Source organism: Capra hircus, chromosome 11, assembly GCF_001704415.2.
Source record: "Capra hircus breed San Clemente chromosome 11, ASM170441v1, whole genome shotgun sequence".
Lineage (NCBI taxonomy): Eukaryota > Metazoa > Chordata > Mammalia > Artiodactyla > Bovidae > Capra > Capra hircus.
The window spans coordinates 15,561,291-15,578,080 of NC_030818.1; the positions used below are offsets into that span (position 1 = coordinate 15,561,291).

The following is a 16,790-nucleotide window of genomic DNA, read 5'->3' on the forward strand; positions in this document are numbered from 1 at the left end:
GCCCATCTTTCTTGGGTGACACAGGACCAAGAGCTGATAAACGTACATGGTGCTCTTCTGGCAGGACCTGGGCAAGGGAAAGATGAACAAGATGGTGTTCTGACTCTCATGATCATTAATCATCTAGTAGATCACACGGTACCTGCTGTTGAATACCAAATCTATTTTGTAGTCAAACAGCGCTTGGTTTTAGTTCTAGACAATCTGTAACTTGCCTGGGCTTCAGTTTAGTCATCTGTAGAGGAAGATAAACTAGGTCACTTGGAGCTCAAATTCTATGACTAATTCATTCTTTTCAACCTGGCACCTCTCACACATGCACAATTTTTTAAAAAGGGGTCAGAGAAGTGTTACTGGCTCTTATTCTTTAAAACCTGAATCTTAGCATCAGAAGATAAAATTCTGTGTGAAACCTGCAGAGAAAGAAAATACTGATATAAAATGTCACACTTAAATATTTTGTGTGTGTGAAAAGAAGCACAAAAGTATGTACACACCAGGTTAAGGGTAAGAGAACTATGTTTTTTGAAATTGTGTTATAAATCCTACAATCTCTCTGATGGAAACTTTGTGAGAAATTAGAAAATAATCTAACTTTTGAGTCTTAATTACTTCTGTTTGATAAAATGTATGACCACAAGTAGCACAAATTTCATAGTTTTTTGGCTCTTCTGAAAAAAATGTTTCATGAATCCATTATTCTGAGAGGTTTAAATTTTGCTTTGTAAAAGTAGTTTTATTCTTTAAAGGATATAAATTCAGATTTAATTCTTGAGTGTCCCCTTTTACTCTCAAGAGTTTTAATGGCTGTGCAGCAAAACTAGATCCTTACTATAAATCTTTTATTTATCCTATGTATAATATATATGTGGGCTTTCCTGGTGGCTTAGCGGTAAAGAGAATCTGCCTGCAATACAGGAGACATGGGTTTGATTCCTGGGATGGGAAGATCCCCTGGAGAAGGGAATGGCTACCCACTCCAGTATTCTTGCCTGGGAAATCCCATGGACAGAGGACCTGGTGGGCTACAGTCCATGGGGTCACAAAAGAGTTTGGCATGACTTAAACAACAAAACAACAGCATAATATATATGTACTTAAGTATATTTGCGTGTATAGAATTTAGTTTCATGCTGATGAGCATGAAAATTTACTTTCATCGTGACGTGCATGTTAATTATTTACAGCTGATAAGTTTTCCTCCCGATCTGTTTTAGTGAAATTTCCTCCTAACATAGTCAATATCCATGTGAAGCACCCTCCTGAGGCCTCGGTCCAGATACATCAGGTTTCAAGAGTTGATGGCCCAACAGGTCAGAAGGTTAAAGAAGCTCAACCAGGCCAGTCCCAAGTCCCTTACCAAGGCCTTCCTGTCCAGAAGACCCAGACGGTCCATTCCTCATACCAGCAAGTCATTCCTCACGTGTATCCGGTGGCTGCTAAGACCCAGCTGGGCCGGTGCTTCCAGGAAACCATTGGGTCACAGGTGAGCAGCACTGCCCAGCCCATTTTAGTGATGTGTTCTAGATAGTCTCTTTTAATAGGAAAGACAGCCTTGATGAAATGAGGTTTTTGTAGAAGGAATTGGCAACCTGTGGGCCTGTTACTATAAATAAAGATTTATTGGATACGGCCTGATCCATCATTTACATACTGTCTATGTCTGCTTTCATAGACATATAATCCTACTGACAGAAGGATTATATACTTTCAGTGAGGTCATATGATCTGAAATGCCTAAAATATGCTCTGCAAAGACCTGTACAGAAAGAGTTGCCAACCTTTGATATATAAGATACTATAAGCATTGTAAGATGTTTGGAGGTATCCATAAGATAATAGTATGTATTGAACTTCCAGAAATGCTGCAAGATGTCCATGATTGCTTGTTGGTAGTTTTTCAGTTACAGTGATCTATATTTAAAGCATGTGTCAAGCATGAGATACGGTACATGAGATATATTCTACAGAGATGTTTGAAAAATTTCATGCCTTTTTGCAATAGGTTGCTGGTTAGTGGATATAGTCAAGTTTTGGATCCATCAGACAATAATAATTTGTCATCTTTTATTTTCTTATAAAACTATATAACTAGAATAGCAGTGTATAAGTTATTTGAAGTGTATTTTAAATGTTGTATTTATGTGTAACTGTAGGTCTATATATCATTAAGTGAGAGAGAAGTTGAATTTTCTTTAAAACTCATCATTGAATGTGCATAGTAAAAGCAACAGAAAATTACTGGTTCCTCGACCACAGTTACTTGGTGCTTCCTGCTTTGGAATTATGTGACAATGACATAGCTTTGTTCTGTAGTTCTTCTCCCGTCACTTGATTATGGTTTTAACCCCTTGTGAGAAGATCTGTTTATCTACTGTTACCTGAACATTCAAAAAATTATGTGTGTCTGTGTGTGTGATATATGTTGATAGTAAAATCAATCATTCTTGCTTTTGAACCTGGAGAACACTTTTAGGTGCTGGGCAAGTCTATGGTTAGGTCATCTCCTTTCTTCTAGTTCTTTGGTTGCTGTTGTGTCCGACTCTTTTGCGACCCCGTGGACTGTAGCCTCCTAAGCTCCTCTGTCCATGGGATTTCTCAGGCAAGAATATTGAGGTAGGCTGTCATTTTCTTCTCCAAGGGATCTTCCTGACCCAGGGATTGAACCTGTGTCTCCTGCATTGGCAGGGTTTCTTTACCACTGAGCCACTAGGGAAACCCTTTTCTCCTAGAGGAAGAAGCAAAATTGGTTTGTAGACCAGAATGGAAAGAAGAGCCATGTAGAGTTATAAAACATTGGTTAGAGCCATGGGCTCAGCACTTGGTGGCAAGGAACCAGCTTCCTTATTTGTAAAGTGGAGACAAGAGTATGGAGCTTGGTCAAGATTAGACTAGGCGAAATGACATGCTCTGCAAATGTTACAGAACTATAAAAATACTAGCTTAGAAAATGCTTACCTATTGAGAGAGTCAAGCATAAAAATAGAGCAGATGATTGCTTTTGTCATGTAACTTCACTAAGGCAGAGGTTTAATCTCCCACTTAACGTTGGTCTGCCTGTAGAGCCTGAAATGCCTACTGAAAGGGGAGCTTTTTCTTCCTCAGTTGAAGACCAAGTTTAAACATGCCTTTTGCAGAAGGAATATCATCAAGTTACATTTAGCTTAGAAGTAAAGACTGGATTACTGTGTTAAAGGCAAGTTTTTACAGGGGCAGTGGGGCTGAAGTAAGACTCATGCACTGCACAATTTGCCCCAGAAAAGCTTTGGAGGAGGAGGATGAATTTGGTGTCACTTGCATTGTTTAGTCATTTCAGCTTAGGTTGATCACAGGAAAAAGCAGGTCCTTTTAAAATTCTGACTCTGTGGGAGAGGGAGAGGGTGGGATGATTTGGGAGAATGGCATTGAAACATGTATACTGTCATGTGAGAAATGAATCGCTAGTCTAGGTTTGATACAGGATACAGGATGCTTGGGGCTGGTACACTGGGATGACCCAGAGAGGTGGAGGCTGATGGGAGGTGGCTTCAGGGTTGGGAACTCATGTACACCTGTGGTGGATTCATGTCAATGTATGGCAAAACCAATACAGTATTGTAAAGTAAAAAAAATAAAATTTAAAAAATAAAAATAAAATTCTGTGCCCAGTATCTTTCTCCTTAGTGTCCAAATTGGAACACAGATGGTAAAAAGCAAGAAAATGAGATGTCAACAGACTTCATTATTCTTGTACATGTAATTGTAGGCAGACACTTGCTCACTGGAAAGAATATAAACAAATTATTTACTTTTAGGCTTAAGGTGGATTATACAATTCACATGAATTGATTAGTTGGTGGAATTATCCAAATAATTCAGACTCATTGGAATACATTTTTGCCTTATCTGGATATTTCCCTGACTTCTGATCTAAATGATCCCAACAGGGATCTCAATGCTTAATTCATTTTGCATGTGTAGTCAGTAATACACAGCTTCAAAATATTCTCAGAACACAATTTTTTCCTATTGGTGAGACATGCTGAATGCCTATGATTGTCCAGTTTGTGCAATTAGGATGATCCAGGCATTAAAAAATTACTGACAAAATAGTCAATAGTATATAAGATGTATCCTACAAAGGTGTTTGGAAATATTTGTGCTTTCTTGCTATGGCTGTTTTGCAAATACAGCTATAGAGGGAGGTATAAGTGGATTTTAAATGAATGGCAGAAAACCCTAACGAGTACTTAAAATTTTATTTATTATTTATTTTAAATAAATACTGATGTTTTGCTCAGTAGCAAGATTCTTATTCACTGTAGGTTACACCTACTGAGAACTTAATGTCATAATCAGTAAGCACCTTTGTTTATGTATTGCCATTAGATTTCATATGCAAAATTTGGTACAAATACTCTTGTTTCTGTAGCACATTCTAAAAATGAAGCAGTAAACTTGAGGTGGAAAATACAACATGAACTGTGATCAGTGTATTCGAATGCATGGGACTTTCACAGAATAGAATTTCGGGGCCTGCTTGGATGGTGGAGGAAAATGGATGATTGGTTAGGAAACTCAGCTCACAGAGAAGAGGGGAGAAATTAAATAGAGGAGAGAGAACACTGTAAGAAACAGATAAGGAAGAAGCATCAGAAGAGACCAGAGAAGTAAACCAGAGTAGAGTTCCTGGCAGATGTTGGCACAGATATGAAGTCTTTTAAACCTTAGGTGTAAGGCAAAATAAATGACTTGGTGTCAAATTAAAACTAGCATGATGCCCCTTTGATCAAGTGATCAAATTCAGAATCATTAAAAGCAGGACAAGTGACATTATGTGCCTCCTAATGGGCTACAGTATGAAATGTACAGCAACACCTTAAAAGGATTCTTGCCAGAAATATATAGCAGAATCTAGTTGAGCCTTTACACCTAACCTCCAGCTTATAGGGAATACTGAAGGTGAAAAAACAAGATGAAACTATCACATCAGAAAGACTGATAAATTGTTGCTTGGTTTCTTTGAAACATTCATATCATTAAACACACACACACATTCATATCGTTAAACACACTCACACACTTTGAAACATTCATATCATTAAACACACACACACACACAGCCACCCACCCTCCCACCTTCATAGGGAATACTGAAGGTGAAGAAACAAGCCAAAGCTATCACATCAGGAAGACTGATAAATTGTTGCTTGGTTTCTTTAAAACATTCATATCATTAAAAGCACACACAAACATTTCCCCAGAAAGACACACACATACACACACACACACTGACTTCCCCAGAAAGAGACTAGAGAGATAACAGCACATCTAATGTATAAACCTTAATCATATCTTGGTTTAAAAAAAAAAAATCAACACCCAGCTCTGAAAGACATTTAAAGAACAATTGAAGATGTTTAAATATGGACTGGATATTAGATGGTATTTTGGAACTATTCTTTTCTTAGCTGTGATAATGGTATTAGAGGTATGTAGGGCAGTGTCCTTATTCTAGAGTGAGGAATGCCATAATATCTGTAATTTACTTTCAAATGCCTTTTATACACAAATATAGCAAAATTGTAACAGCTATTGACTCAAAGGTAGAAATACAAGTGATTACTGTTTTTATTCTTTGAATTATCTCAGCATATTTGAAAATTCCTTATAAGAAAGAGAAAGAAAATGTGAACATTTTCTTGACTTATAGATAGAATAATATAATTTTAAGATGAATTTAAAAGCCCTATGTTTGGTACATTTAATGAATATCTAGAAAATTTTAAAAGTTACAACTTTTGAGTGAGATGGAAGTGGATATGGACATGGTAGACATGAGGAAGCCAGGGAGGAGAAGTTGGCCTTGGTCCAGTTGTGAAATGATCAGGGTCTAATCTAAGAAGTCAACTTGAAAATGAAGAGTTGAATGCAGAGGCTTTTGTGAAGGATCCAGCATCAGGATTTGATTATGGGCTGTTGTAAAGAAAAACATGGTGATGAGCTGGACTGTTCTGAACTTCCTGGCTTCAGAAATCAGATAAATGTGCTGTCTGATTGATTAATTGACCCTTGCAGGGGAGGACTATGAGGTAAAGATGAGTAGCTACATCTTTGTTTTAACCAGTTCCGTCTTTGATTGATGTCAAGAATCAGGTATTCTTGAATACCAGTCAGGGAATCCAATGCTGTTTTATTTTTATTTACTTGTTTATTTTTAATAAAAAAAGTTTTTTAAAATATAAATTTATTTATTTTAATTGGAGGTTACTTTATAATATTGTATAATATAATATTGTATTGTACTGTATGAATCCACCACGGGTGTACACGTGTTCCCCATCCTGAACCCCTCTCCCACCTCCCTCCCCATACCATCCCTCTGGGTCATCCCAGTGCACCAGCCCCAATATCCTGTATCCTGCATCGAACCTGGACTGGTAATTTGTTTCTTATACACGTTTCAATGCCATTCTCCCAAATCATCCCACCCTCTTCCTCTCCCACAGAGTCCAAAAGACTGTTCTATACATCTGTGTCTCTTTTGCTGTCTCGCATGCAGGGTTATTGTTACCATCTTTCTAAATCCCATATATATGCATTAGTGTACTGTACTTCACTCTGTATAATCGGCTCCAGTTTCATCTACCTCATTAGAACTGATTCAAATGCATTCTTTTTAATGGCTGAGTAATACTCCATTTTATATAAGTACCACAAGAGATGAAGAGAGAGAGGATTAATGGAGAAAATTCAGTGGTTAACGAATAGATCTAGTGATGATAGATAAATAATACAGATTTTTTTAGACTTGTCTTAATATCATAAAGTGGAAAGGATAGGAATAATGTGATTAGAAGTATCTAAAATGTTTTTTACCTTGATGGAAAGTATCAAGATAAAGGGGAAAATACCTTTCTATTGTGATGTTTCTTCTTTCAGAGTCCTAAAAAATAATTTATTCTTAAAGATTATATAGACTGTTGATTTCTGTGTGAATCAGGCTGAGTACAGGAATCACTAAATTCACCTTAAAGTATTAAGAGAACAGAAATTAATAGAATATATAGGGTGATCAGGGCTTCCCCAGTAGCTCAGCCGGTAAAGAATCCACCTGCAATGCAAGAAACCCTGTTCAATTCTTGGGTTGGGAAGATCCCCGGGGGAAGGGATAGGCTACCCATTCCAGTATTCTTGGGCTTCCCTGGTGGCTCAGACAGTAAAAATCTGCCTGCAGTGTGGGAGACCTGGGTTTGATCCCTGGGTTGGGAAGATCCCCTGAAGAAGGGCATGGAAACCCACTCCAGTATTCTTGCCTGGAGAATCCCCATGGACAGAGGGGCCTGGCAGGCTGCAGTTAGTGGGGTTGCGAAGAGTCGGATACCACTGAGCAACTAAGCACAGGATGGCCAAGAGGAATTGGTTTCTTGAATGTAAATCAAGTTTGAACTATACTACAAGAAATAAAAGATAACTAATGATAACCTACTGTATTGCGCAGGGAGCTTTATTCAGTGTTCTATAATGAACCTATATGGGAATGGAGTCTGGAAGAGAGTGGATGTATGTATATGTATGGGTGATTCCCTTTTCTGTACAGCAGAAACTGACACAATATTGAAAATCAGTTATACTCCAATAAAAAATTAAATCAAGTTTGAAATAGTTGAAAAGTCATAATTTTGGCAAAGATAGGTGTCTGTGTTACCTACAGTAAGCACTGGTACTCCATAAATATTTGAAAATATTTCTAACATTTTGCTCAATGTATAGATCAAATTAGAATTACATTTCTAGTGGTGATAGTTATTTCAACATTTCCATCAAGTTTTCATCTCTAATGTGTGCTTACTCACTCAGTCATGTCCGACTCTTTGTGACCCCATGGACTGTAGCCTGCTAGGCTCTTCTGTTCATGGAGATTCTCCAGGCAAGAATACTGGAGAAGCCAGATTTCATAAAATACCCCTCAAATCTATTTTTGCACCACAAGGTCATTGAATGGGCACACTTTTTCCATTGTTCAAGGGTGTCCTTTAGTCTAAATGGATTTTCTTAACAGAGACCCAAGTTGGAGACTTATTTGGCATCCAGAGTCTTTGGTTGTTTCAAACACGTTTTATGTATTGCCCAATTACTGGAAATAAACATTTACAGCAACCTAATGATGCCAGATGGTATGACAAGACCTTGTGAGAGATGGAGGGTTGGGAGTCCAGCTTCCATGTTGGGTGTGCCACTGCCGCTTTGTGAAACCATGTGTTTTTTGTTCATTGTGGGAACATGCCCCTTAATTAGACAGTTGTACAAGATGAGACAAAAATTCAAGTGCCTCAAGACTTTCCTATTGCAAGTGCCAAAAGAGCAGCACATTGCACATATGAATGCTTGCGTTAATGAGAACAGGAATACTAGAAAACCTGAAGTAGATGTAAACAGAAGAGAGAGGATATTTTTAGTACAGCACTCTAGCACAGAATATCAAATAATGCTCAAACTCACTTTCATAGTTGGCAACCATAAAATCCCCATTTTTTGGGGAAAAAAGCTTCATAGGTACAAGATGTACAAACTATAAGGTATAAAATAAGTTATAAGGATATGTTGTACAGCATGGTGAATGTAGCCAATATTTTACAATAATTATAAACGGAGCATAAACTTGAAAAATCGTGAATCACTATATGATATACTTGTAACTTACATAATATTGTATAGCAACTGTACTTCAATTAAAAAAAGTAAGGAAAGTTTAATTTTAAAAACCATAAGAAACACTCTAAATTCTCTAATACATATTCTATAGAAGAAAATAAGCTTTTATGTTTATTGGGAAGAAAAGGACCACTTCTTGATGTGAAATCCTGGTATCACTGAAAAAAATCTTTCTTTCCTTTAATTACTGGTCATATAAATAATAAGCCTTTGGGCAAAAATTAAACAGTTTGTGATCCCCTTAGAGGTTCTAGAAGTTGGACAGGAAAATAGAAATAATGGGCCTTTGGAGAAAGAGATTCTTTAACTGAAGATTGGTCTTTTTGGCAGATAAATTCAATAACATCCTCATGCTCGAAACCACAACACTGGGACACACACACACTTCTGAAGGACCAAAGAGATTCACTTCCTTTTGTTAGAAGAGAAAGCTCTTTTTTTTAAAAAAAGAAAAGCATCATAGTGAAACTAGCATGATGTGAGCTCACTGAAGTATATTAACTTCATGGCTGAAAGTACTTTTTTAAAGTCTCAGGACTTTGAAGAAAAATATTTCCTGGTTTCTACCACATAAAAGCCAATGAAAAAATAGAGCTGTCTGTTGACTCTACACAGCAGAAAAAGCAGAGATGGGTAATTAAAGATGTATTGGGTTGGCCAAAAAGCTTGTTTGGGTTTTTCCATAAGCCTCTTAGGTGGCATGAGTGGTAAAGAACCTGCCTGTCAATGCAAGAGATATAAAAGACATGGGTTGGGGAGGGAGGTGGGAGGGGGGTTCATGTTTGGGAACACATGTACACCCGTGGTGGATTCATGTCAATGTATGGCAAAACCAATACAGTATTGTAAAGTAAAATAAAGTAAAAAAAAAAAAAAGACATGGGTTCAATCCCTGGGTTGGGAAGATCCCCTGGAGGAAGGCATAGCAACCCACTCCAGTATTTTTGCCTGCAGAATCCCATGGACAGAGGAGCCCAGTGGGATACAGGCTATAGGGTCACAAAGAGTCAGACATGACTGAAGCAACTTAGCACAGCACATATAAGATGTTATGGAAAAAACTCGAAGAAATTTTTGGCCAGCCCAGTAGATGTAGTGATGGGCTTCAGACTTCTCATCATTGATAAGAAAGGAATTTAGTGCCAATTAAGGGATCTAGGACATGAAATTCTGCTTAGAAACCTCTTCTTTGATTTCTTCAGACTCTCCTCTGCACTAATGATGAGCATTACTGGGGTGAGGCCTGAAGTGAGGATGAAATACTAATTTTCTCCTGATGGGAGGATAATGCCAGAATGGTTGTAATGCTTTCACACTGGTTAATTCCATAATTGAGTCCATAACTTACATAAATAGATGAGAAGTTTCAAGAAGGAACAACTATGAATATAAAGCATCTTACTGAAGACTCTCGGCCTCTCGCTTCTGTGTTATCCCTTATGTGGTGAGGTGGACTGAGTTAGCCAGGCTGGGTCAACAGTAGGGGCAGGCGTGTATGTGGTGCTCTTCCCCACTTCCCTAGGCAACGTGCTTTTGCGGTTAGGGGTCTCCTGGGTGAACTTGACCTTCTTGCAGAGGTGCTGCTGGGCAATGATGAGGGAAGGTAGGGCCAGAGTTACCAAATATCTCTGCCTTCTCCGGAAGCAGAGAGCCCCAGGAGGGTGTGTTGATTGCATTTACTGCAGTTTGGCCTCCTTCAGATGGAATAAAGCATAGCCACCAGACACTTCCTATGCCATCTGAGATTTGCTTCAGTGTCCGACTCAAATAGCCTTTTGGCATAATCTAAGCAATGCTTAGCTGACTGGTAGAGAGTTTGGTTGTCCCCAGTGGCTCTGAAATGCTCATCTTTGCCAAACCTTACCTGTGTCAACAGCTGAGTGTCACCAAAGGTGTCATACACATGACACCTTGCTTGAGAGGTCCTGGACTTTGCAGGGTCACCTGCTCTTGCTCTAGCCATCTCTGCCAGATGGACTTCAGGCAGGGGCCCTCTGCTTGGAGTCAAAAAGATCAATAGAGCCAGGGATACAATCCAAAGGGGAAACACACATTACATGTGAAAGAGAACATGTCTCCATGTCACTGGGTTTCTGCCAGCGGTAGGAGGAACTGCTGGTTTTACTTGGATTGAGAATGTAGGACTGACATTAGGATAATCAAAACATAGATTCTTGGAACTGAAGTAGAGTGATTCAGAGAATGGGTGATGACCCAGACGTTACCTTTCTTACTGCCTAACGTCCTGTCTCTACCCCGGCCAATGCCTTCTCGGCACCAAAAAGGCTGTCAGTTTTGAATGTTCACTCACCCTGACCTGTTTAATAGACAAGCATGTTTATGCTTCTTCAGTCCACTCAGGTGTTTTTCATTTTATTGGCAGTGAAAATGCCTTTATCATGACATGGAATATCAGATTTCCATATTTTATATCTCTAGGGCTCACTGAAATAATATACCTATTTTAATTAGACTCTTGTTTTTGCAGAGGAGTAGGCATTGAAAATAATCATGGGGCAGTTCCGAGTAGATGCGTGTTATTTCACTTCTGATATCAGCAAAGTGGCAAGGTGCTGTGGTCATTTGAAGACGACAATTCTGAGCATGTTGGAAGTGGTTTTAAGAGATCATGGCTTGCACTGATGGCTGGTTTAGGTTCTTGTACCTTACAAAAATGTTTGAAGAGTCACAGCTGGCACGTCTAGGGTCTGATGCTGTTTCTTTGCTTTGTCTGCATTGACCCCTTGGAATTGAGATATGCTGAAATGAAGTGGAATCATCTGACTTACTGCAAGCAAACATAAGCAACAACCCAGGCCTTCAGAACCCGATTCATAAATTTTAGTGAAAAAAACAAAACAAAACAAAACAGCATTACCCTTTGTCGAAAGATGTCAAAAGGATTCCCTGACTTTGCTCTGCACCTTCCCCCACAATAATGGTAACACTGTTTTCTTATCCTTCTAGTTTTTCTCCCCTTTTCTCTTTTCATATATAAAAGAATTTATGTATGAAATTGGATGTTGTTTCAATGAGCTCATTCTTTGAGACTGTGCAATTTACTGTAGTAACACTGTTGTTTGCAGTTAGGAAATTGGTTTTGAAGGAAGTGTTTCAGAACCCGTTAATGAGCTGCACATGAAAATATGTCTGTTTTTCTGTCCACCCATTTACTGTATTCTCAGTGAATTCAAAAGTGTTCAGTGCTCTCAGGTCAGCCCCTTAGTGAGCAGGGATTTGCCACCATTGAGGGTATTTCAAATAATGTAACATCAGCCCTGCATTTTGAAATCCAGACAGAGGAGTTCTAAGTATTTTGAACAAACAGCACTGCTTTCAAGATGGTACTTTGAAGGGAACTGCTTTAGAGTGTGCAAGCTTTGACGGAGTGAAGAAAATGGTCTAATGGTCTGTGGCTTTGGGGCAGGCATTTTAATGAGGCAGTGTAGTTTTATAAAATATTTGATAGAGAGCATTCACATTTATGGCCTTAGTTGACCTTCAAAACAAGGGGAAGTAGGTATTCTTGTCTCCCATTTACTTAAATGAACCTTGAGGCTCAGCGAGGTGAGGGGACTAGCTTATATTTGTATTTCCAAGACAATCCTCTTTTTCCATTTTGGCAAATTCACCATGTCCCTGGCCCTCGGTTTCTTTATTTTTCAAATAACTGGTTTGGCTGAGAAGACTACCAAGGCTCTTTTTAGCCATGCAGTGCTCTTACTGTGATGATTTTGACGTCTTTCTTTTCCATAACTTTAGATGCCACTTATACTTGCTCATAGTATCGGTGGACAAACAAACGGTACAAACATCAAACACAGTCAGTACCTAGAATGATCTTTCTTTTTTAACCTTTTTTTAAAGTTATTATTTTTTAAATTTTACTTTATTTTACTTTACAGGACTGTATTGGTTTTGCCATATATCAACATGAATCTGCCATGGGTGTACATGTGTTCCCAATCCTGAACCCCCCTCCCACCTCCCTCCCCATACCATCCCTCTGGGTCATCCCAGCGCACCAGCCCCAAGCATCCTGTATCCTGCATCAAACCTAGACTGGCGATTTGTTTCTTATATGACATTATACATGTTTCGATGCCATTTTCCCAAATCATCCCACCCTCTCCCTCTCCCACAGAGTCCAAAAGACTGTTCTATACATCTGTGTCTCTTTTGCTGTCTTGCATACAGGGTTATCATTACCATCTTTCTAAATTCCATATATATGCATTAGTATGCTGTATTTGTGTTTTTCTTTCTGGCTTATTTCACTCTGTATAATCGGCTCCAGTTTCATCCACCTCATTAGAACTGATTCAAATGTATTCTTTTTAATGGCTGAGTAATACTCCATTGTGTATATGTACCACAGCCTTCTTATCCATTCATCTGCTGATGGACATCTAGGTTGTTTCCATGTCCTGGCTATTATAAACAGTGCTGCGATGAACATTGGGGTACACTTGTCTCTTTCAATTCTGGTTTCCTCAGTGTGTATGCCCAGCAGTGAGGTTGCTGGGTCATAAGGCAGTCCTATTTCCAGTTTTTTAAGGAATCTCCACACTGTTCTCCATAGTGGCTGAACTAGTTTGCATTCCCACCAACAATGTAAGAGGGTTCCCTTTTCTCCACACCCTCTCCAGCATTTATTGCTTGTAGACTTTTGGATCACAGCCTTTCTGACTGGCGTGAAATGGTACCTTATTGTGGTTTTGATTTGCATTTCTCTGATAATGAGTGATGTTGAGCATCTTTTCATGTGTTTGTTAGCCATCTGTATGTCTTCTTTGGAGAAATGTCTATTTAGTTCTTTGGCCCATTTTTTGATTGGGTCGTTTATTTTTCTGGAATTGAGCTTCAGGAGTTGCTTGTACATTTTTGAGATTAGTTGTTTGTCAGTTGCTTCATTTGCTATTATTTTCTCCCATTCTGAAGGCTGTCTTTTCACCTTGCTTATAATTTCCTTTGTTGTGCAGAAGCTTTTAATTTTAATTAGATCCCATTTGTTTATTTTTGCTTTTATTTCCAGTATTCTGGGAGGTGAGTCATAGAGTATCCTGCTGTGATTTATGTCGGAGAGTGTTTTGCCTATGTTCTCCTCTAGGAGTTTTATAGTTTCTGGTCTTACGTTTAGATCTTTAATCCATTTTGAGTTTATTTTTGTGTATGGTGTTAGAAAGTGTTCTAGTTCCATTCTTTTACAAGTGGTTGACCAGTTTTCCCAGCACCACTTGTTAAAGAGATTGTCTTTACTCCATTGTATATTCTTGCCTCCTTTGTGGAAGATAAAGTGTCCATAGGTGCGTGGATTTATCTCTGGGCTTTCTATTTTGTTCCATTGATCTATATTTCTGTCTTTGTGCCAGTACCATACTGTCTTGATGACTCTGGCTTTGTATTAGAGCCTGAAGTCAGGCAGAATGATCTTTCAAATCTACCCTCGCTTGAGAGACTCAAGTGTTGGCTCCTCCAAAAAGCCTTTCAGTCCTCCTTCAATGCACATTGATCCCTCCTCCCTAACCTTTTACTGCATATAAAATCCAATCAGACCATTTCAAAGTTAATTGTCCTAAAGTTGATTTTTGTGCCTCTCCTCTCTCCCCCACAGGCTTGTGCTTTTCATGAGGACAGGGCCACTTATGAACTGAGCTCATTACTAGGCACACATGAGTCATCAGCAGATATATTAGTATTAGAGTAGGCAAGGTTTACTGTAGTCATAAATCCTGCAAAAGCTTACACTTTGTACACACTCGGTGTCTCACAGGTGAGCCGGGGACTCAGGCCCATGGTGGTCTCCACGGCTCTGCTGCTGTGCTGTGTGGAATATGCGGCCTCTCACTTCCTGCGGCAAGGAAGACTCGTAGGTTGGAGTCTTAACCCCCAGTGTGCCTGTAATTGGAGATAGCCTGTAAGGAAGTAATTAATGGAGTATTACTCAGCCGTTAAAAAGAATTCATTTGAATCAGTTCTGATGAGATGGATGAAACTGGAGCCAATTAAACAGAGTGAAGTAAGCCAGAAAGAAAAACACCAATACAGTATACTAACACATATATATGGAATTTAGGAAGATGGCAATGACGACCCTATATGCAAGACAGGAAAAAAGACACAGATGTGTATAACGGACTTTTGGACTCAGAGGGAGAGGGAGAGGGTTGGATGATTTGGGAGAATGGGAATTCTAACATGTATACTGTCATGTAAGAATTGAATCGCCAGTCCATGTCTGACGTAGGGTGCAGCGTGCTTGGGGCTGGTGCATGGGGATGACCCAGAGAGATGTTGTGGGGAGGGAGGTGGGAGGGGGGTTCATGTTTTGGGAACGCAAGTAAGAATTAAAGATTTTAAAATTTAAAAAAAAAAATCTGAAAAAAAAAAAAGAAAAGAAAATCAGGAAAAAAAAAAAAAAGAGTAAATGAGGTCATAATGGTGAGGCCCTGATACAACAGGATTAGTGTTTTTGTAACCAGAGAGCTCCATCTCTTTGCCAGGTGAGGGCATGGCAGGATGGCAGCCTCCTGCAAGCCAGAGAGAGAGTTCTCACCAGAACTAGCCATGCTGGCACCTTGATCTTGACCCTCCGGAACTCGGAGGGAAAATGAATGTCTGTTGTTGAAGCCACCCAGTCTCTGGAATTTCGTTATGGCAGTCCACACTGACTAATAAGGGTTAGGAACCGGAACATGTGGGGAGGCAAGTGGTTCTTTGGTGAGCAGCAAATGTTCCCACCACAAGTGGCAGAGCAGTGGTCAAGACAGACATGGTTCCCTGCTCACAGGGAATTAAACCTATTAATATGACTTGTGGCATTCAGTTTTTCTATACTACTTGCAACCAAACCACAGGTAGTTACTAGTTTTGAGTTCTGTGTACTTGGATGAGATACAGAAAAACTGAAAGCTTAACCAAATGAGGCACGTGTTACAGTTTACATAGTGTTATAAGGCCTCAAACAGTTTTATGTTCCTTTCAGTATCTTTCTTTGTAAACAAAAAGGAAACTGACAGGCAATGAAGCTTTATAGAAAGAATTTCTCTCAATACAGTTCTGGAAATAAGCTTTGGGCAGAATAGGCCTTTATGTTCATCATTTGGGAGAGATCCGATTACTGTAGTAATAACCATGCCATGCATATCTGCCTGTCTTAATTTCTGTCCTCATCTTGGGTCTGTCTTTATAAAGGAAGTATCCTTGGTAGTGGAGTTAGGATAAATTTCATCTTTGTATCATCTAGTACTAGGATTTATGATGTTGTTTATGTTTTGCTGCAAGAGGAGGTTAAGGGAATTATGATATTGGAATATAATCATGACAAAGCATAATTATTCTTTTTGCAATTTACGAATAGCAAGACACACATATCATAGCCTGCTAGATTTGACTATTGAAATCCTCAAATCATTGTAGAGGTGGAGAAAATAGGCAGCCCAAATTTGATCGTTTATTTAGAAAAGATGTCAAGTAGAATCATAAGTTTCATGCTTAAGAATTTTTTCCCCTTTTATGTTACTTTAAAGCCATTTTTTGCCTTAATGTAACTTTAAAAATACCGTTTCATAAAACTAAAGTAGTTGTCTGGAATTCCTTGAAGCCCATGGTTTGGCTTCAGCAGGCTTTAAACAAATACACTGTCAGAAATCAATGTGGATACATTTACAACAGTTAATGCCCTAGTCACAGTAGATACTTTGTAAAATCAATACCCTGAAATATCAGAGGATTATGGTTGTATCAGATACCCCAAATGCCTAACATTGTTTTAATTACTCTAATAAAAGAAAGCTGGGTGAACTTAAAAAAAAAAAAAAAAAACCTTTCCTATAAAGAATGTTCTACTCAAGCCAAAGCAAATTTTTTACAAGTTCTTTTAGAAAATCTGGAAGTATTTAAGCGTTTTCCTCTTCTTCTTATGAGACAATGCCTGTTACCCTGCCAGTGCTCCATCGAACAATATTCCCCTTTATGACAACAGGCCTTTAGAACAAGTTGATCAAATATGTTGCATTAGTGATAGGGTTCAGAGATTTGGACACATTTTCTTATTGGCACATAGACATAAACATATTTAATGTTCTGGTACATGG

General features: G+C 38.7%; 1 protein-coding gene across 7 annotated transcripts in view; it reads left to right on the plus strand.

Moving 5' to 3' along the window:
* Window positions 1-16,790, plus strand: part of LTBP1 (latent transforming growth factor beta binding protein 1) — a 456,133-nt gene that overhangs the window by 236,903 nt on the left and 202,440 nt on the right. For all 7 annotated transcript variants that reach the window (XM_018055104.1, XM_018055103.1, XM_018055102.1 and 4 more), the window contains one exon: window positions 1,218-1,486. In XM_018055104.1, coding sequence (XP_017910593.1) covers window positions 1,218-1,486 — 269 coding nt within the window. The remainder of the gene's footprint in view (window positions 1-1,217; window positions 1,487-16,790) is intronic.